This window comes from Procambarus clarkii, chromosome 13 (assembly GCF_040958095.1).
Source record: "Procambarus clarkii isolate CNS0578487 chromosome 13, FALCON_Pclarkii_2.0, whole genome shotgun sequence".
In the NCBI taxonomy this organism is placed as follows: domain Eukaryota; kingdom Metazoa; phylum Arthropoda; class Malacostraca; order Decapoda; family Cambaridae; genus Procambarus; species Procambarus clarkii.
In genome coordinates this window covers 38,153,932-38,177,218 of record NC_091162.1, presented here as the reverse complement: position 1 = coordinate 38,177,218, position 23,287 = coordinate 38,153,932, and the positions used below count along the sequence as shown (strand labels likewise).

Below are 23,287 nucleotides of genomic sequence, written 5' to 3'. Positions count from 1 at the left end.
AATGAGTGGCCCTCTCGGGACCAACACGTCCTCCTTTGGCCTCCTGAATCAATTCTGGGAACTCTATCTGCTGCAACTCCCCCAGACGAGTGCGGTCCACTCCAAGAGAACTGACGAGAGTCACTTGTAGCTCACCATCCGGGCTGCCTTCGCCCTCCTCTTGTTCTCCGGGTTTCACGAAGAGGTGATCGACTCCCAGGCTGTCGGACGACTCTTCCTCAGCCCCATCAGATCCACTCACTCCGTGTCCGTTGCACCGTCTTGGGATCACAGCACACACAGGAAACGCCACCTCGGCGATTTCCTTCTCGTTCCCACAGGCGTCCAATACCCTGCCTTTCTCTATATAGTGCTCCAAGCACTCCTCGCTCCTCACGAGGTTAGGGAGGACACATCCTCTGCAGGCGTCATTTCCAAGGATGACTTGCGCCTCCATCTTGAGCATCGAGGCACAGACCTCTACCACTCGGGTCTGGCAGCCATAATCAGAATCTAGAGTCACCTCGTGCAGGGGCATCCTCACTGGGCCTCCCACAGTGGTCACAACTGCCACCCCCACACTGGAACTCTCATAACCCTCGGGGAACAGGGTTCTACTCACCAGGGTAAAATCAGCCCCGGTGTCTCTCAATATCTTCACAGGAATGGGGTCTGCATCCCCCATCCTCACGGTCCCTTCACACACGAACGGGTGAACTCTTTTCTCCCCACTTGGTACGGGCTCATCCCGCACCCTCTCGGCCATCTGGTCCTCCACCCGAACGAAAGCAACGTTCCCCTGCTGCTTAGGGCATCTGCACTCTCGCTCGACGTGTCCAAATGCTCCACAGTTGTAGCAGCGGATCCTCCTTGGCGGTGACCTTCCACCACCGCTCGCCCTGGCAACGCCTCCAGAGGCCGTCGCTTCGTGGGCCTTCCTCTCGCCTTCCGTCGTCTCCTTCGTAGCGTCTCTCGTCGCAGCAACAGCTCCTGAACTCTCAGCTAGGGTCTTCTTAACCGGCTCCACAGAACTCTTTGATCCTCTACCGTCTCCACTCGAGAGGTGGGACTTGGCAGAACTCGCTCCTGTCCTCCATCCGTCCGATCTTCTATAACATCTCCTATACCCGGAGAATACTGGCGGTCGGTGCTGTCCCTCTCGGCGTGGTTGCAAGGCTTCCTCCAACATGTCAGCCCTGTCAGCAGCAGCTCTCAGGTCTTTTATGTCTGCCTCCTTGACTCTAACCCTGATCTCAGGAGAGAGCACGGACATAAACTTCTCTATGACCATTAGCCTCTTGACATCCTCAGCTGACTTCGCTCCTTCTGATTCCAGCCACTTCAGGAATTTCCTCTCCATGTCCCTCGCCGTCTCTGCATAAGATTTCCCTGGGGAACGGGTACATTCACGAAATCGTTTTCTATAACATTCCGGCGTCAGCTTGAAAGAGTGGAGCACGGCTCTCTTCACAGCATCGTAGTTGGTGCACTCCCTGAGGTCCAGCATGTTGTAGGCTTCGCAAGCTTCACCGGTGAGCCTACTCTGAACCAGCTCTGCCCACTCTGCTCTCGGCCACTTCTTCAAGGTAGCTACTCTCTCAAAGTGGTCGAAGAAGCCCTCAGCTTCATTAGGCACGAAGACCGGCAAATCTCGCTCTCTCACATGGCGGTCTTCCTGCTGGGGTGGTGCAGGTGGGGCTAGCCCTAGTTCAGCCCGCTTCAGCTCGACCTCTTTGTTAGCTTCTACCTCTTGCTATTTCAGCCTAGCTTCTAGCTCGCACTCCTCTCGCCTTAGCTGTGCCTCATGCTCACGCTCTTCCCATCTCAGCTGTGCTTCTACTTCTCGCTCTTCTTTTCACAGCTGTGCCTCTCGCTCTTCCTTGCGCAGCTGTGCCTCTCGCTCTTCCTTGTGCAGCTGTGCCTCTCGCTCTTCTCGTTTCAGCTGTGCTTCTGCTCCTCGCTCTTCCCTGCGCAGCTGTGTCTCTTGCTCACGCTCTTCCTTGCGCAGCTGCGCCTCCAGCTGCAGCTTCAATATCTCCAGCTTGACGCTGCACCTGCTGCCGCTGGATCCCCTACTGCTCCCACCAATGCTCAAATGTTCTCCCACACTGGCAGGTGTCTGTGGCCGTTCCTCCCCCAAAGCCTCATCTCGGGCCCTGAGCTGTGCCAAGATCTCAAGCCTTCTCTCTCCTACTTTGGAAGATCTCAACTTTATCCCAAAGTGGTCAGCTATCGACTGCAGCTGCGCCTTGGTGCAATCTTCCAGCACCTGTTCATCCCTTGTGTCAATGAACCTCGCTACTTTATCATCCTCCATCTTGTGCTACAAGTGATAACCTGTACCTGATACCTAATACCACTTTAAAGTACCACAATTGCAACCTTTATCTTGTTCGTTATCCTAGCAAGGTTGCCAATGTCGGGGAACGTCCTGTAAGCGAGTAACGGTGTACACAAGATCTTTATCCCGGACACCTGGCAAGATCGCTTATGTCGGGGTTTACCTTAGTTGTAAGTATAAGTATAAGGATAAGTAACCGTTCTTGATATTCGGTCAACGGCCGCCAACGTCAGGGTGTCTCTCTCTCTACATAGACACCACCCAGTAGTATTAGCGACAACTGTTACTCACCATAGCCCTGCGGGTCTTCACTCAATCCTCGCTGTGCCACTGTTCGCCAGGAGAGTATTCCAGTCGATCTCCAGCTAGCCTTATAGCCAAAGATGAGTGGGAACACAGTTTGCTCTCTCCCAACCGTGTGCCCGCCCCGACAAGGGCTCTACTACTAACTGCAAGGTCGCCAACTGGTGTTTCCCGTGTCCAGTAACACGTCAGTGGTATTGTGGAATTGTGGTACTAATGGCAGAGAGCTCACTCATTAACTCTGGTCTCAGGCAGGTATATGTCTCTAATACTCTCACTCTTTGGAACTGTTCTATAGCAACAAGATATATGGAGGGATAATACAAATGCAAAGGTATTTTGTATTTTACTTAAAAACTTCAAGGTATTATATCCGTATCAACAATGAAACATCAAGTACAATGCAGAAAGTCACTGTCTCTTCATAAAACTGAGGCTCGTCTAGAGGGTAACACTCCCCCCTCCTGTGAATGTCAGCTGGGCGACCCCCCTTCACCGTGCGAATGCTTGTGTACTTGTTTCTTTGGCGTAAAACGCCTATTTCTTTAAATTCGCAGGGATCACTATGTTTGTAATCAACCCAATATTTCTATAATTGCAATAGAACGCAATGAATCACCACACTGATCTCAAGTTCAATAACTCATTTCCACAGCAATTAACATAATATTTCACTATAATGGCGTAATGCACTGTACTTCATAATAATTACAATGAATGCAACTAACCACGGTACTGTCCTTAGATTCAGTAATTCCTTCCGAAGGCGAAAACACAATTAATCACTGCACACATGGAAATGTTATTCAACACACCAACATATACATATATAGAGATAAATTCATCAATATCAATAATAATAAGATAAATACTGGGCACACAGCCTAACACCAATAACTGGTACATTTATATATATATATTCTCTGGCATAAGTTATCATATTAATGTCACATGAAAGAAATCATCGACACAGTAAACTCTTCAATGATAACAGGTGCTTTCACACACCGCAAATATATATACCGTGAGAGCTTTCTACAGCCTCACTTCTCATAACTGTGTCCTACCGTGACATGACATTTCATGTCATGAGCCTTGCTCATGACATGAAAGATTCTCTGGCTAAATATATATCTGACTAAAGGGGAATTGGGAGGGAAACTAGAATCACCTACTTCCACCTCACTGATGTGGACTCGCCCTCTGGTGAGGGTTGAATTGCTGCTCCTGGTCCCGGCTCTTGCCTCGTTGTAGGGAACGCCCACACACACACACACACTGATGCGTTCTCCAGGAACCCAATCAATGTCCCAAAATAAACGCGTCGTCTCCATGCTCTGTTCTCCGCAGGTCCGTGCTCCTCCACAACGTCTTGCAGGGTTGGAGTCGGTCTCCCGGCCGTCGACTTCTCCTCGCAACTACAGCTGCCAACCTACTTCGCGGCTGCAGTCGTCTTGATTCCCAATTAGTTTTCTTCTCCCACTGCTTCCCGGTGGACTTGCCCAGCCGCTACGTCGTCACTAAATGGTGAACTGTCTCAGACGTCACATACGTCACTGCACAGACTTCACTTCTTCTTGCAAAGCACCTGTCCCTGGAGCACTTGTTGCTCAATATTCCGTCGATTCCATCTTCGGTCCAACCATGAACGAAGGAAGACCTCACAGAGTACTTGCAGACTACGGGTGACGCGTAAAATCCACACGAGCGGGGTACAACTGTCAAACTGACAAGACCAACCTTCGCACATCCGTCCACCTTGACGTGTCGTGTCAGACTGGTGGCGCCAAAGAGGCGCAATCTCCGGACCCCCGTGCCTTCGTGACGTCATACTTTGCAGGGGCGATTTTCATTGGCTTCCTGTGCCACGTCATTGTCAGTGACCAATCTGGTGCCACTGACGTCACACAGTTTTGGCGGCAAAACGGAGGGGCCGGCGCCATATTGGCGTCCTAAAGGGCCTATACCACAGTATGCCAAAATACTCTTTTACGAATTTCTCGCCAACGCGAGAACACTACACGCTCCCACATATATCAAATTGTTGCCTGCAATGTAGAGAACGCTCGGGAAAAGACTCTTACAGCAGGCGTGGGAGAAATATAAGGGGGGAACACCGTCACAATAATCAGAATAATATCACACAATATAATAAGGTACAGTATTTTTACAATGAACAATATTACTTTACTTATCCCTTTATGAACAAACTTTTACTGTGCTTAATATTTATATAAATAATAGCACAAGCTAACTACCAAAGCACACTGACCAACAACTCCACTGTGTTTGGTTGTTTATATTCCGTATTATAAAAATTTACATTCTCAAAATAAATTATTATAAATTTTAGGAAAATAACAAGATTTTTGTAACATCAAAATATGTACCAGCATTCTACATTTTTAGGCAATACAGTACTGTATTTGGCCTGCTTATTGAACAGAAACTAAATATTAAAGAAATGAAGCTGTATACTGTACCATCATTTTTCTCCACAAAGCATTTCTACAATTATCAAATGGAACAATAAACTCACCTTATTGACTGAGAGGGAATGTGCTAACATGTTAACACCTTTACCCGTGAGCCCACACTGGGAAAGATTAAGGTGACTAAGACCTTTAGCTTGTCGACCAATAGGGTTACTTATGTATATAGCACATATTTGTAAAGAAAAGAAGGAAAACAATTATTAACATACTTCAGGGATTGCGTATACTATTTTCTGGGTTAACACTCTTAACACCATGATATACAATATCTCTATAATCCTGTTGAGTAGTAGAAATGGGTTATTTTGATGATGATGAACAAAATCTTGAAATTCAGACTGTTCTAATACCATACAGGGAAGGGCTGTATTACTCCAAATGTTTTATATTATAAATTCTCTCATTATGTTTAGTAACATAGGTATTGTAAACATTTTTTATTTTACTAAAATGGCACCGATTACAATGCCTATTCACCATCTATTATTTGAGACTGAGTATCACTGATTTTAAGTGTTGGTGAATGAAACTTCTGGAGGTCATTGCAGGCTGGAGAGAGATCTCTAGTGTTAATCTGCCCCTATTCATGGTCCAGGAGAGGCTGTTGAAAAGTCTCAACAATGTCAGGGAACGAGTTGCAATCATCTCAATAATGTGTTAACTCATCTTTGTGAGAGCGCGATATTGTCTTAGGAAGTGACTGGGTGGTATTAGCTCAGACAAACTCATCCATATTGCAACGTCATATTACACTGTAATATTATTCACTACGAGTCCTTGCTTGTCTATAGTTTTATACTAATATATTGTATATACATATATATACAAATTTCACATACACCCCATTTCCCCCACACACAATACTGAGTCTACTCTTAATAACTTTTCTTTATTAAAACTTTGCCAAACCTTATCCAACACATTATTATAACTAACTAACCAATAGCACAATTACCACACTTTTCCAATCATTTAATCCCAATATAAAATTCACTCCAGTGAATGAAGCTGCTTAATTACTAGACAAACATGGGACAATTTACAATGGTGTGTATTCTTTATCGTAAAGCAACTGAAGTACTGGAGACCTGGAGTTAATTGCAATCATAGAAAATAAAGCAACTTAAGCTACAAGAACAAACAATAATTCAAGCACAATGGGACCTTGTTCAAATGGACTGTGGCAGACTGGAAATTTTCGGGAGTCGGAAAAAATTGTTGAAGACACAGATAGTTGGTGGAGCACACTATAGTACTCACCTAGTTGTGCTTGTAGGGGATGAGATAGTGTTTGCTTAACAAAGATGTCTTGGTTTATCAAAAAAGTTTTACTTAAAAAGAACTGTATAATAATCATATACAGTATATTCTTAAATATTGCACCTACAGAATTAATAACCAATTTAATTGGAAAGTCTTAACCAAGAGAAACAATAGTTTGTGCAATGGGAAAGTCCCTGTTTAGGCAATAAAATAATATGACATGTTTTCATTTTGAAACTGGAGTGTTTCAATGAGTTTTGTTTAAGAGACAATGAAGTTTGGGTTAATGCAAGTGCCAGAAATACTGCATTATTCAAAAAAACCTTGAGCAAAAGAACAAGCTTTGGACATGGAAAAGCTGATGAACCAGGTTCAATTACACTGTTAGAGGATCATAGAACTACCTATCAGATATAAGGTTAACAGGTTTTGCAATGAGAAATATTAGTAATGATGGTAATATCTCTATACTGTACTGTACAGTCAAATTTTACTGGGTAGATAATTATGAAATAGGTTGAAATAACAATTTTGCCATATAAAATTCAACCACAAAATGTGGAAACTAATTACCTCTTCTCCAAAATAATAAATACTCAAATTGACAATTTTTTTTTTTTATTTTCTTCCACTATTTTATGTTGCAGAATATTTAAAACGTATGTTTTGGTCCATCCTGGGCCATTATCACGTTGTGTAAAGGAATTACTGTAAACGATTTGATAATAGTCCAAGACAAACCAAAATGTCTTCACGTCCTATATTTTCAGAGATGTGGGTTGGGTGTTTAATTTAACAGATGTGCTTGACGTACATACTAGATAGTGATGTTCCCACTTGTCTCCCTATCACGAGGGTTAATGGAGCATCCCCACCTTTATTAGTACACTTGTTTACGTGTTATTTAATGAGTATATCATTTAAAGAAAAACTTTAAATTTGACAGTATATTCTACTTTTTATGTAATATATTGAACAAATTTTAATACTGAAGAGTCATGTTTGGTATCAGTGTAAAGTAAAATATGTTGCTAATAAATGTTCAACAGAAATTTGATACTCTCAAAATAATTTAAAAAGATAAATTATTATTTTGAAAAAATTTAGACATTTAAAAAATATGAAAAACATTAACTACAGGGATATTTGGAATTTAGCAAACGATTTGCACATTTTATAGTGGCTGTTATGCTGCTAATTGAATGAACACCAAGAAAACTGTGCAGAAACTTGTTTCAACATGCCGGTGGCTGAGCGGACAGAACACTGGACACGTGATCTTGTGGTCCCGGGTTCGATCCCGGGCGCCGGCGAGAAACAATGGGCAAAGTTTCTTTCACCCTGATGTCCCTGTTACCTAGCAGTAAATAGGTACCTGGGAGTTAGTCAGCTGTCACGGGCTGCTTCCTGGGGGTGGAGGCCTGGTCGAGGACCGGGCCGTGGGGACACTAAAGCCCCGAAATCATCTCAAGATAACCTCAAGATAACATTAAAAAAAACCATCTTGAGGTTATCTTGAGATGATTTCGGGGGTTTTTAGTGTCCCCGCGGCCCGGTCCTCGACCAGGCCTCCACCCCCAGGAAGCAGCCCGTGACAGCTGACTAACACCAAGGTACCTTTTTTACTGCTAGGTAACAGGGGCATAGGGTGAAAGAAACTCTGCCCATTGTTTCTCGCCAGCGCCCGGGATCGAACCCAGAACCACAGGATCACAAGTCCAGCGTGGTGTCCGCTCGGCCGACCGGCTCCCCTCAATACCACAATAATAAAAAGAAAATTTGAGGCGTGAGAATGAGAGGTTAAAAAGGAGAATATGTGTAGGGTTGTATTGTTATTGCATGTGGTGACATTTGAGACTGCTACCAATCACCACCAGCATTTACTGGGTTCTGCGGCATGTTTTGAAGGTCAGAGAATGAGTTCGATTTTTACATGATTTTGGAAATACTTTCCTAGGTATGCAGAATCAGGCCACTTAAAATGTTCCAGTACATATTTTTGTGAATCAACTAATATGGCTTAGCACAACCACAGAATTAAAGATGGAGATGCTCCCTTAAATCTGTCATTCTGTCCCAACATTAATTGATAAAATAACGCACTCAGGAACTATCCAAGAGAGCAAGTTCCTGTAAGTACTGTACATAGTTGACTATACAATAAATATATGAAATTGACAAATTTCACTTAAGTACTTGTCAGCAATTAAAAGGTGTACGGATTGTTACAAATACTCACTTTTATTTGTACATAAAACAGTCCTTTGTGTATGTATGTCAAGTATTTTTTGTTTATTTTGCCCCGAGGGGCGAGTTTATTGGGCAGCGCCACTCATCTTGTGAGTGAACATACCGCCATAGCAGAATGTACAACACTCCTCAATAGGAAGAAAACCCGCTGGGTTGTTCATCCTGTCACTTGTACCCAGACACAGCTGGGACTTGCTTAACTGTCTCAAGTGAACAGCTCTTGTCAAGTATGTACTCTGTATGTATGTACTCTGGTATGTCAAGAGGAGTACAGGCCACCTAGGGGAGAACCCATGGCGACCCCATCTACTTGCTTATACATGTGTCCATCCGGGCTCAAGAAAGGTGCCTCTTTAGTACAAGCTTGGAGTAGTTTCCTTAGACTGTTTTCTGGTATGTCAAGAGGAGTACAGGCCGGATCACGGTACACTCTGTCGGCTATCATCCCGATTGTTTCATCCGAGTGAGATGGCCCGGAAAGTGGAGTTGGAGATTCTGTATAATATGGATAGTGTCGCTGTATAATACAGCGATAGCAGGCGGCTTGACGTTTGCGAGGCACTACACATCAAGAAGTCAACACCAGCAATCAACAGCCAATTAATGCACAACTATATTCTACCCACCTCAAGACTCCGCTCCAATATAGAAGCATCAAGAAATATGGACCAATAGGCTTTCTACAATCACTTCTATTCAATACCCATTGTTTCGTGTTCTGTCTTGTGTTGATGAATTTAATACCCTATTAAATACCACCTCACCCCATCCACCTCACTCAAATGTAGATATAAACAAATCGGAGATATGTAAGTTCTATTCAGTTGTGTGTATGTGTAAAGTCTTTGAAAATGTTTTACGAAACGCGCTCAAGTGTCGCGTCAGACTAGAAATAAAAATGAATTTTGGAGAATTGATTTTTGAATTACCTCCAACAGTGAAAAGAAATATACGAAAGATTGAGAAAATTCGTGTTAGAATTATTAATCTTACTTTTTCGGTCATATTTAATAATATATATATATATATATATATATATATATATATATATATATATATATATATATATATATATATATATATATATATATATATATATATGTTTCATTGAATATGACCACATATTCTGTATTTATTATTTTCTGGTTTAGGGCTTCTATCCCTCTAACTATTTTCTTAGCATCAGGGCTTAATTGAAATAGGAGTTCTCCAAAACTCATTTTCGTACTTTTAAGGTGAAGAAAAGAAGTGATTTACTATAGAGTGTATTACACTTATTTGTATAATTTGCACGACGTTTCGAACCTCCATGGTTCATTCTCAAGTGAACAGATCTTACAATACTAGTTGATTTTATACCCGCATTATGGTGCGGGTAAAGAAAGATAGTTAGAGGGATAGAAGCCCTAAACCAGAAAATAATAAATACAGAATATGCGGTCATATTCAATGAAACATGTTTGAAAGAAAACCTGCTGCCAGTATACACCAATATATATATATATATATATATATATATATATATATATATATATATATATATATATATATATATATATATATATATATATATATATATATATATATATATATATATATATATATATATATATATATATATATATATATATATATATATATATATATATATGTCGTACCTAGTAGCCAGAACGCACTTCTATGCCTACTATGCAAGGCCCGATTTGCCTAATAAGCCGAGCTTTCATGAATTAATTGTTTTTCGACTACCTAACCTACCTAACCTAACCTAACCTAACTTTTTCGGCTACCTAACCTAACCTAACCTATAAAGATAGGTTAGGTTAGGTTAGGTAGGGTTGGTTAGGTTCGGTCATATATCTACGTTAATTTTAACTCCAATAAAAGAAAATTGACCTCATACGTAATGAAATGGGTAGCTTTATCATTTGATGAGAAAAAAATTAGAGAAAATATATTAATTCAGGAAAACTTGGCTTATTAGGCAAATCGGGCCGTGCATAGTAGGCATAGAAGTGCGTTCTGGCTACTAGGTACAACATATATATATATATATATATGTATATATATATATATATATATATATATATATATATATATATATATATATATATATATATATATATATATATATATATATATATATAGAGAGAGAGAGAGAGAGATATTGTATACCACACATTTCTTCCTCACACAACTTATTGATAACTCCATTTATTGATGTGCTCAAGACATCCTGACATCCCCTCCTGAACACCTCAATGTTACCTCCATTTAAAGACCTGAACATGTAATTTAGGATAAGGTAAGGCAGAGAACAAATCTTTCTCCTGCTTCACTATCAAAACATCTACGCCAAAATGCTGTAGGCAATATAATTAGACGTGTTTTCCTCTTCCCAGCTTCTCCATTCATCACACGATACTCAATGTTTGAAAATAAACCCAATATTTTAGAGTCGAATCTGGGACGAGGGAGGGGAAAGACGTACCGTGCGCGCTCCGTTAAAATCGTGACATTAACCGGGATTTATTAGGACTACAGCCATGGATTACTGACTACAGACATCACAAAGTGCATAGTGCCCCGCTGGGAAATTGAAAACAGTCATTACCAATTGGACTTTAGTGTTAAATAGAGAATAAACGGGAGAACACGTGGGAGCCAGTGCACGAGGCTTTGTGTACATGCGTGTAGGCGGTATGAGGAAAAAAATTGTGAACAGTGATTCGTGGAACAGTGAAGTGGAACGGGTATCACAACACACATATAAGTTGGAAGTGTAGGAAAATCGTGCATAGAATATTATAAATATAGAATACTAGAAATATAGAATAGTGGCAAGAGGCGGCATCAGCTAGGCTGTGTTTACACAAGCCACGAGGCCTACCCCAGGGCAGTCCCACAGTGATAGAATACGGAAAATATGTAGTGAAATATGTGGATCTAGGAATTAGTAATAAAGTGAGTGAGTACCATTGCAAGCCGGAAATTAGACAGAAAATTCCTTGTAAGAATACAAGCAAAGAATAAATCAGTGTTATAAATCGAGTAACTGGAAACTGGTGACATCAACCTGGGACAACAAGAGGTCACCTGTACCGCACCGGGGACCAGCTTCGCTACCCTACGCTAAGTACCTGACATAAAGTTTGAACAAAATAACATATATAATATTACAAATATACGGTATACATATAATATTATAAATATTAAATATATAAATATATACATATAATTTTATAAAGAGCTAAAAGACTGACATTAACAAGTGATCCATACAGTGAAGCACAAATACAATACAATACATCAGACAATGGAGAGGTGTGACGAGTGCTCGGGAGTACTGGGAAGACGTAATGTAGGCGTCAAGTGTTGCATCTGTAACATAAGATTTCACCTGGGCTGTACAGAATTACCTCCAGGATGTACAAAAAGGCAAGGAATTTACTGGGTTTGCAAAGATGACAGATAAATGTTGGAGAACATAACTAAACTGATAAAAAACGTTCCCGAGTCACAGAGATTATCATTCACAGACATGCTACCAGTGATATATGCGGACTGGGAAAAGTCAACATTGGATAACGACCAAAACTCAGGAACAGATAGTTTAGAGAACCGCAGCAGTAGTGTGGAGGAAGAGGGTTTTGTGGCACAAAATAACTGCAATATTGCAGAGTCAGGTAATATAAACAATGAGAGCAACAGTGAGACAGAGTGCATAAATGAAGGAATTGGGACGAAAGACGGAGATGGCTCCAATAAAGAGGTAGACAAGACAGACACAGGTATAAATATCTTGAAAAATGCAAAACCGGAACATATTTGCAAATTCTACGCTAAAGGAATATGCAAATATGGAAAATTAGGAGCAAAATGCAATTTTCTGCATCCTCGAAAATGCAGGAACATGTTGGAGAGGGGTACATGCCGTTTTGGAACAGGGTGTAGATACTTCCACCCTAAATTATGTCAATATTCAATTAGGGACAAAAAATGCTACAATCTTCAGTGTCCAAAATTCCACGTGAGAGGTACAGAGCGTTATAGACGGGAAGATCACTCTGACACTACTGGAAATTTTTTAGAGGAAGGCAGAAACAGAGTAGTAAATATAAGAGAGAGGAACAGTCAGATGGAACCACTACAGGATTACAGAGGGGAAGGGAGATACCCACAAGACTGGCACACAAATTATCAACAATCACACAGGTACTACACCACACAACACCCGTCCTACTACCAAAATTGGACGAATCACTTCCAAAATAACACACCCTGGACCGGGGTAGAGTGGGAGGAGAACTACCAAAGACCACCAAAAGTGACACGCAATGTGGGAAATCATTCATATTTGCAAACATACAAGGCTTGAAACCAAAATCAAGAAATAAAGTTAAGTTCATAAATGGCCTCCTAATAGAATCGAACTCAATATTTGGTGCATTTACAGAAACCCACACAAAAGACCACATGGATAGTGAAATCTGGATTCCGAATTATAATCTATATAGATGTGACAGATTAATTAGGTCAAGTGGAGGAGTAGGTCTGTATATTAAAGAGGAGCTGGCATGCACAGAGCTCCTGAACTCGTCCAATGAGGTGGTACAGATACTTGGAATCAAGGTAGAAAATATGAATCTACTTATTATTTTAATATACAAACCGCCAAATGCAACAGTTGAGGAATTCACTGAACAGATCCACAAAATAGAGAATATCATTGATAACCTAGCAAACCCAGTACCAGATATCATCTTCCTTGGAGACTTCAATCTACCCAGTTTAAAATGGAGAATAGTAAACAATAACATCATAGCAGGAAGTCAACCTGAAAATAACCAACCACAGGTCAGAGAACTACTGAGATTCTGTGATAAATTCTCGCTTAGTAAGCAGATTACAGAACCAACTAAGAACGAAAACACGCTGGACCTGATATTCACGAACAATGAGGAGCTAATCAGAGACATTACTGTCTCAGACACTACGTACTCGGACCACAAGCTCATTGAAGTGCAAACTAACATTAATAAAGGTAGTAGGCCCAAGAGAAACAACAAGCGAGAAGGGCTATTCAATAAATTCAATTTTAATAATAAGAGGATAGACTGGGAGAAAATAAACAGGGAACTTACAAACATTCAATGGGAAAATGTTCTAAGAAATAAAAATCCTACACAAGGAATAGAAAAACTGACTTCTGAAGCATATGAAGTCTGTCTGAAACATGTTCCTTTGAGGAAAGCCAGAAAGAGGTCCAATGTAGAAAGAGAACGCAGTCGACATTACAGAAGGAGGAAGAAATTAACGGAAATGCTTAAGCAGACACGACTCTCCATACAGAGAAGAAATAATTTAAACAGGGAGATTGAAGAAATCGAACAGAGACTGAAACATTCCTATCAGACTGAAGAAAGGCAACTAGAACAGAAAGCAATTCAAGAAATAAAGAAAAACCCAAAATATTTCTTCACATATGCTAAATCAAAAGCGAAAACCACTGCCAGTATCGGATCTATTCGTATTAGTGAAGGTTCATACACTGAGGATGACAAAGAAATTAGTGAACTCCTAAAAAAGCAGTATGAGGACATGTTTAGCACTCCGATACTCAGCATGAAAGTGGAAGATTCGGACAATTTCTTTATGAATGATACTCAAACACCTGTAAATATAACTGATATCAACACGAGCGTGGCAGATTTTGAAAGAGAAATTGACAATATGCCCATGCACTCAGCCCCGGGTCCAGACTCATGGAATTCAATATTTATAAAGAAATGCAAAGTGCCAGTAGCATAGGCACTCAGTATAGTGTGGAGGAAGAGCTTGGACACAGGGAAGATACCAGATGCGGTTAAAGCAGCAGACATTGCCCCTCTACACAAGGGTGGTAGCAAAGCATTGGCAAAGAATTATAGACCAGTTGCACTAACGTCCCACATAATAAAAGTATTTGAGAGAGTGATCAGGAGTCAGGTCACTAGATTCATGGAAACCATTGACCTCCACAATCCAGGCCAACATGGATTTAGAGCAGGAAGATCATGCCTCTCACAGCTACTTGACCACTATGACAAAATCACTGAGGCATTAGAGGAAAAACATAATGCAGATGTCGTATACACAGATTTTGCAAAGGTATTCGACAAATGTGACCATGGAGTGATTGCACACAAGATGAGGTCAATGGGAATAACTGGTAAAGTAGGACGCTGAATACTCAATTTCCTGTCGAACAGAACACAAAGGGTAACAGTCAATCAAGTAAAATCGAGTCCGAGCGCAGTTAAAAGTTCTGTACCTCAAGGTCCAGTCCTTGCACCACTGTTCCTTATTCTCATATCAGATATAGACAAAAACACAAGCCACAGCTTCGTGTCATCCTTTGCAGATGATACAAAAATCAGCATGAATATTACCTCTGCTGAAGACATTGATAAACTACAAACAGATATTAACAAAGTTTTCGATTGGGCAGCAGAAAATAACATGATGTTTAACGGTGATAAATTCCAGGTACTCAGATACGGCAAAACTGAGGATCTTAAACGTAATACAGGGTACAAAACACAATCGAATCTGCCCATAGTAGGAAAACAGCATGTCAAGGATTTGGGAATAATGATGTCCGACGACCTAACGTTGAGGGAGCATAACCAAGCAAGTATTGCGTCAGCCAGAAAATTGATAGGGTGGATTACGAGAACCTTCAAGTCCAGAAATCCCATCACAATGGTTGCACTCTTCAAATCACTTGTGTTGTCCCGTCTTGAGTACTGCTCAGTACTCACTTGCCCCTTCAGAGCAGGAGAGATTGCTGAGATTGAGGGCATACAGAAAACATATACGGCACGCATAGACGAGATAAAGCACCTAAATTATTGGGATCGTCTCAAAGCTCTCCAAATGTACTCACTAGAAAGGAGACGAGAGAGATACCAAATAATATACACATGGAAAATACTGGAGAGACAGGTCCCAAATCTGCACAGTAAAATAACAACGTACTGGAGTGAACGAAATGAAAGAAAATGCAGAATAGAACCAGTGAAGAGTAGAGGTGCCATGGGCACAATCAGAGAACACTGTATGAACATCAGAGGTCCACGGTTGTTCAACGTCTTACCAGCGAGCATCAGAAATATTACAGGAACAACTGTGGACATCTTCAAGAGGAAACTAGATTATTTCCTTCAAGGAGTGCCGGATCAACCGGGCTGTGGTGGGTATGTGGGCCTGCGGGCCGCTCGAAGCAACAGCCTGGTGGACCAAACTCTCACAAGTCAAGTCTGGCCTCGGGCCGGACTTGGGGAGTAGAAGAACTCCCAGAACCCCATCAACCAGGTATCAATCAACCAGGTTGATACCAATCAATTAATCAAACCTGACAAAGAGTATTACAAATTACCAAACTGAATTCATAATAAATATATTATTTCTATTTGAACCATAATTGGTTTTAATGTATAATATTTATTAATCAACTAATATATACAATTTATTAAACAAAACTGGATTTAAACATACGCAGGCCTAATACCCTGAAAAGAACAATTAATGGAATGAAAACTTTTATGTTCTTAAATACTTTACTATAAATTTATTTTTGCTCGCTTATTAGATCCATTATCAAAATTTGCATATCTGCTAATTCTTCGAATTTTCTATGTAATTATTCCTTATTAAGTGTTCTTTCAACCTTCTCGTTCATTCTCTAATGACAAAATTCCAAATAATGAAGCAAATTACTTAACCCCTAAAGCAATTTTATTTCTTCAAGCTTCAATATTTCCTCAACCATCTTGTTAGCATTATGTCCCTTTAACTCACGGAGAACACTCCCACATTATTTATTGATGAAACATTTCATTACTCTTACTTATACTGTATAAAAAATATTCAAGTAAGTCCAAATCTTTACATCCATATCACCTTCCAAGTTCAACCGGTTCAAAGAATACATATTTTATATTATCCTATTTTCATGTGTCCCCTAGTGATAATCATTGTATAATATCTACTCTTAAGTCTTTCTCTTGTTCAACTACCTGCAGAGGCTTACTTCTTATAGTGCAGCTTCCTTCCTGTTTCCTCCCCTTATATCAGTCTACATTACCTTACACTTGTTGGGGTTTAAACCAAACAGCCATCTGTTTGACAAGTGGAAACAACAGGTTGCGAGGCTACCCAAGAAGTCAATCATTGTACTCTGACAGTTCCACTGTATGTAATAATTTTCTAATGCACTTACACAATTTGCTGATACCATAACATAGTCCATTTTCAAGGAAAGGAGAGGGGCCTCCCCTAAAAAAGTTGTGTTTCACCTGAGGCCACCGTCTCCCTAGTGGCCTCAACAAAGATAGGAAGCCAAAAGCTTATCAAAGATACTTCCATATGTCCTATTGATTTTGTCCAGCTGGAATTTGAAATGCAGCAGCGTTTTGGCATTTACAGTTTAGGAGGGCAGCAAGTTCCATAGGCTTATAAAGTTATCAGTAAAAAAGCATTTCCTGTTTTCTGTCCTACATTTTGGCTTCTTGAGATCGAAGCCACTACTCCTTGAATGTGTTATATCTGACCATTTCAAGAAGTAGCCTGGATCAAAATCCACCCAATTGTTCAAAATCCTAACAGTTTTCATGAGATCAGCTCTGTCAAGTCTAGTTTGCAGTGTTGTTAGTCCTGTAGCCCTCAACCATTTCTGGTATGAGTTGAAACTGGTATTTATATTTAAATTATATATTTTGTACCACTGTATGTAAACAATTTTGTAATGACCTCTCATGGTATATATGGAAACATCCTTTGTATTGCATGTCTAACATAACATAAGCAGAACACAAAACATATCCCTTTCATAAAAATGGCAATTATGCTTATCTTTTGCATTTATAATATTTTATGTCTTGGAAATATTTAGGATCTAGCATTACGCTAATTAGACTACTTTTCTATTAATAAATACTTTCACATTCCGATGATAAATCTCATCATCCATACTCCGACAGTAATTGTTCTGATGACACTAAAATACATCATCCAATTTCTATGCATAAGTATTCATATTCTCATCACTGCCATGCATAATTATAACACTTGTTTATGCATATATTCTTTCGAACAGGGGTTTCCAGCCTTTTCTATGCCCTGCGACCCTTGAAAACTTTTCATTTACATTCTCACCCACTACAAAAGTAATATCACATTTTAAGTTAGCATTCTATTACATATGTTTACCTTATTCATAAGTAGAATGATTTTTGGCGAATCAAAATGCAGCATTCATCGTTGTCACACCCCTATGACATGTCATCTCGCAACCATAGGTTGGGAACCCCCTACTTCAGAGCATTCATTTGCGAAGCTTTTGACACCAAACTCAGTTATAACCCAACAATTAACTTATAAAACATAAAACGACTGTAAACATTGTTCACATCGCTGAGCAGCTCGTAAGTAGTCCTAGGAGCTCAGTGTTGGAAATTTCCAACACTAAATACAACACTGTTGTATTCTCATTAATTATTACTAATTCTACTAATCATTGTAGTGAGTAAAATTAACCAAGCGTAGAGTTCACATGTACTAATAATTACATCTGTACAATAAGGCTAGAATTCTTACGTCACCCGACGCCAGTATTGCGTCAGATTCCATTGTAATAAACACATTTATATCCAATGTGTCTGAGAATTGAATTTGATTCTCTATGAACAACGGTGTTCTGTGTGATAATTAATTACAGATAAACTGATCCCTAACTAAAGCCAAATAGAGCGTTTATTGGATAACTAAAATTGGATAACTGTTATCTAGTATTAAATTTAACGTCACGCGTGAATGCCCTGGAGAGACTTTAATTCATCTCCATTGTTCGTTTACTATCATAAAACTGGTGAATAATAATATTTAACTCCTCTAAATAATAAACTCGTCCTAACCTGTGCATTTCAATCACAACTGTGAGAAATGATAATATTCACAATAAATAATTTGAGTAACAAATGCGGGACGCGGAACGGGGCGGAGGAGACGCCAGTCTGCACGAGGTGACGCGTACGTGAGCACACGTGACAACACGCTCACGACGAGACGCCATTGCCCAGCCACCAGGGTAGACGCCATCAAGACCTCTAGAAGAAAGCCGCCACTGTGAGGTGTGAAGAACCCTTGCAGACAATACCTTCACTGGTGTCAGTGTCATTCACGGAACCTGTTAAATTTGGTTCTATGTAACTCCACGTGACCGGCCAGTGAAGCACGTCAGTATCTAGGATAGGCTAGACCGGAGCCTAGGACGCGAATTTCGGCAAGCCTTAACTTACACAGTGCCCATATTAGCTAAGTATCCTTATCCTTATTTGATGCATCTTATAGGGGGTAGGTTTATAGCTGGGTAGCTTGTCGTGACGCCGTGCGACAATAAAAAACTACAGGTTATTATTTTTCTGATGTTTAATCTCATTTTTTCTTGAATATAGATTTCTAGTAGTTTAATTTGTTACTACTGAAACCAATTTGATTTACAGCGTGTGTGAAGAATTCTCCGAGCTGTCATTTCCCATGTTAATCAACTCCCAGTGTTCCATGACGAGTCCAGGGGAATCAGAAGATGAGTCGTAACTAACTTCTGGGGAATCGTCATTAAGCTAAGATTCCTTTGTATTCCTTGATTATTATCTGTACTCCTTTACATGCAGAACTCTGTTCATTGGATTAACATGTGTTTATTATACTTATTATTTCATGTTCGTAGTCTATGTTCTTTTTGAAGATAAAGATAATGACTCTATAAATATTCATAGGATTAGATTATTATACATTGGACTGGTGAACGAACCACACTAGTTCCTGGACGTACTGAGTTCCAGTAATACCCCCCCAATGTAAGTGTTTGAGGCTTTGATTCATTTAATTATACAGCCCATTAATTATTTCAGTGATCATATTTTCTAGTATTTTATCCATAGTTACTGGTTCATCTAGGAATCTTCTCATGATCATATTTTCTCAGTTTCCCTCTTTACTATAAAAGCGGGTGGTCCTTCGTAATTGATTTTGCTATATTAATATTTAAATAATTAGAGTCAAGTCCCAAATGTCCCACACTCAGGACGTTTAAGGTCGGGAATGCAATGAAAGACCTGACCACCAAAGTGTTAAAAATTAGAGACTCAATTATTCTTTTTAATGGTACCACTGGAAATAACCATATTATTTTCTGTATATTTGTATACTGTTAAGGTATTTGAATTCTTTAGACCAATTTTATACAAAAAAGTGTGGGATCAAAATATTGTACAGGTGCTGCAGCCACAGGGTTAAATACCTTGGATGTGTGATTTGGAAAGAGAGAAATTCAAAGCAGAATGAGCCAGGAAAGGCAAGTGCTTAATTTAATGAATAGCCTGGTTAAAAGAAAGAGAAAGATGTAACCAGAGAGTTGCATGATGATGATATAATTGTAACTTTTATGTTTGGATACGAGATGATAGTACGTGTCATAAAAAAAAACTTGAAACTAGTGTGAATGACATGGACAATTTCAGAAGCATTTGTGGTGTTAGGAGAATAAAGAGAATAAGTTTTAAAATTGTCAAGAAAAGACAGTTCAAAATCAGGCAAATAGAATTCAAGAGAATGTACGGTACAGTACTCAGATAGTTTGGATATATTAGACAAATGTATTTTCTGTGAACTGATGCCTCAAAACCCAATGAAAGCGGGAAACAGGTACAGTAATAACAGTATTACTAGTAAAAATAATAATACTGTACTGAAATACCAGTAGTGTAATAATAAGAATAATTACAATAATGACAAAACCCATAGGAGCCACGATGAGGATTCTAACCTGTGCGCTGGGTGTTCCCAGGCCCACTCAGTTTCTATGTGTATTGAAAGAGGTGTTTCAGACGTAGAACATTCCTAGATGACAGGGCCAGAGTACATGGGGGGTGGGTTGTGTGAAACCATGTTCAACTTAAACGTATTTGTGTGTACGTCTGATACCATACTACTTGTGTAAAGGAGGAAATGTATACGTTTATCTCTCAGAATTTTCGGTAATATGTTTATTCTTTGTGTTGTGTGTCTACGTATGTATTAACACGATTTACTGAACGGGGTGAGTATAGCTTGAGCTACCTCATCCCTTTGTGTGTATTTTACCTCAATAAAATTATTTCAATTTCAATTTCAATGTTTCAACTTCAGTGGAAGCCACAAGGAATTTTCTCATTTATAATAATAAGGATGATGTTTATCTACTCTCACAGTATCACACTGATATATATATATATATATATATATATATATATATATATATATATATATATATATATATATATATATATATATATATATAACTGAAAACTCACACCCCAGAAGTGACTCGAACCCATACTCCCAGAAGCAACGCAACTGGTATGTACAAGACGCCTTAATCCACTTGACCATCACGACCGGACAAAATGAGGTGATAGCCGAGGCTATATGAACCACCCCACCGCCGGCACTCGGATAGTTATCTTGGGCATAGCATTTTACCAAATCACCTCATTCTTTGGGGCACACGTGAGGAACACAAATGCGAACAAGCCTGAATGGTCCCCAGGACATATACAACTGAAAACTCACACCCCAGAAGTGACTCGAACCCATACTCCCAGAAGCAATGCAACTGGTATGTACAAGACGCCTTAATCCACTTGACCATCACGACCGGACAAAATGAGGTGATAGCCGAGGCTATATGAACCACCCCACCGCCGGCACTCGGATAGTTATCTTGGGCATAGCATTTTACCAAATCACCTCATTCTTTGGGGCACACGTGAGGAACACAAATGCGAACAAGCCTGAATGGTCCCCAGGACATATACAACTGAAAACTCACACCCCAGAAGTGACTCGAACCCATACTCCCAGAAGCAACGCAACTGGTATGTACAAGACGCCTTAATCCACTTGACCATCACGACCGGACAAAATGAGGTGATAGCCGAGGCTATATGAACCACCCCACCGCCGGCACTCGGATAGTTATCTTGGGCATAGCATTTTACCAAATCACCTCATTCTTTGGGGCACACGTGAGGAACACAAATGCGAACAAGCCTGAATGGTCCCCAGGACATATACAACTGAAAACTCACACCCCAGAAGTGACTCGAACCCATACTCCCAGAAGCAACGCAACTGGTATGTACAAGACGCCTTAATCCACTTGACCATCACGACCGGACAAAATGAGGTGATAGCCGAGGCTATATGAACCACCCCACCGCCGGCACTCGGATAGTTATCTTGGGCATAGCATTTTACCAAATCACCTCATTCTTTGGGGCACACGTGAGGAACACAAATGCGAACAAGCCTGAATGGTCCCCAGGACATATACAACTGAAAACTCACACCCCAGAAGTGACTCGAACCCATACTCCCAGAAGCAACGCAACTGGTATGTACAAGACGCCTTAATCCACTTGACCATCACGACCGGACAAAATGAGGTGATAGCCGAGGCTATATGAACCACCCCACCGCCGGCACTCGGATAGTTATCTTGGGCATAGCATTTTACCAAATCACCTCATTCTTTGGGGCACACGTGAGGAACACAAATGCGAACAAGCCTGAATGGTCCCCAGGACATATACAACAATACGAGTATGGGTTCGAGTCACTTCTGGGGTGTGAGTTTTCAGTTGTATATGTCCTGGGGATCATTCAGGCTTGTTCGCATTTGTGTTCCTCACGTGTGCCCCAAAGAATGAGGTGATTTGGTAAAATGCTATGCCCAAGATAACTATCCGAGTGCCGGCGGTGGGGTGGTTCATATAGCCTCGGCTATCACCTCATTTTGTCCGGTCGTGATGGTCAAGTGGATTAAGGCGTCTTGTACATACCAGTTGCGTTGCTTCTGGGAGTATGGGTTCGAGTCACTTCTGGGGTGTGAGTTTTCAGTTGTATATGTCCTGGGGACCATTCAGGCTTTTTCGCATTTGTGTTCCTCACGTGTGCCCCAAAGAATGAGGTGATTTGGTAAAATGCTATGCCCAAGATAACTATCCGAGTGCCGGCGGTGGGGTGGTTCATATAGCCTCGGCTATCACCTCATTTTGTCCGGTCGTGATGGTCAAGTGGATTAAGGCGTCTTGTACATACCAGTTGCGTTGCTTCTGGGAGTATGGGTTCGAGTCACTTCTGGGGTGTGAGTTTTCAGTTGTATATGTCCTGGGGACCATTCAGGCTTGTTCGCATTTGTGTTCCTCACGTGTGCCCCAAAGAATGAGGTGATTTGGTAAAATGCTATGCCCAAGATAACTATCCGAGTGCCGGCGGTGGGGTGGTTCATATAGCCTCGGCTATCACCTCATTTTGTCCGGTCGTGATGGTCAAGTGGATTAAGGCGTCTTGTACATACCAGTTGCGTTGCTTCTGGGAGTATGGGTTCGAGTCACTTCTGGGGTGTGAGTTTTCAGTTGTATATGTCCTGGGGACCATTCAGGCTTGTTCGCATTTGTGTTCCTCACGTGTGCCCCAAAGAATGAGGTGATTTGGTAAAATGCTATGCCCAAGATAACTATCCGAGTGCCGGCGGTGGGGTGGTTCATATAGCCTCGGCTATCACCTCATT

The 23,287-nt window shown here is 40.6% G+C and overlaps 1 protein-coding gene across 1 annotated transcript; it reads right to left on the bottom strand.

Annotated features, from left to right (window-relative positions):
• Positions 1–1,834: 1,834 nt before the first annotated feature.
• LOC138364469 (trichohyalin-like) lies at positions 1,835–2,296 on the bottom strand. The gene has a single exon (XM_069324110.1). It carries the CDS (start codon positions 2,294–2,296, stop codon positions 1,835–1,837), a length of 462 nt encoding a protein of 153 aa, XP_069180211.1.
• Between the last annotated feature and the right edge of the window lie 20,991 nt (positions 2,297–23,287).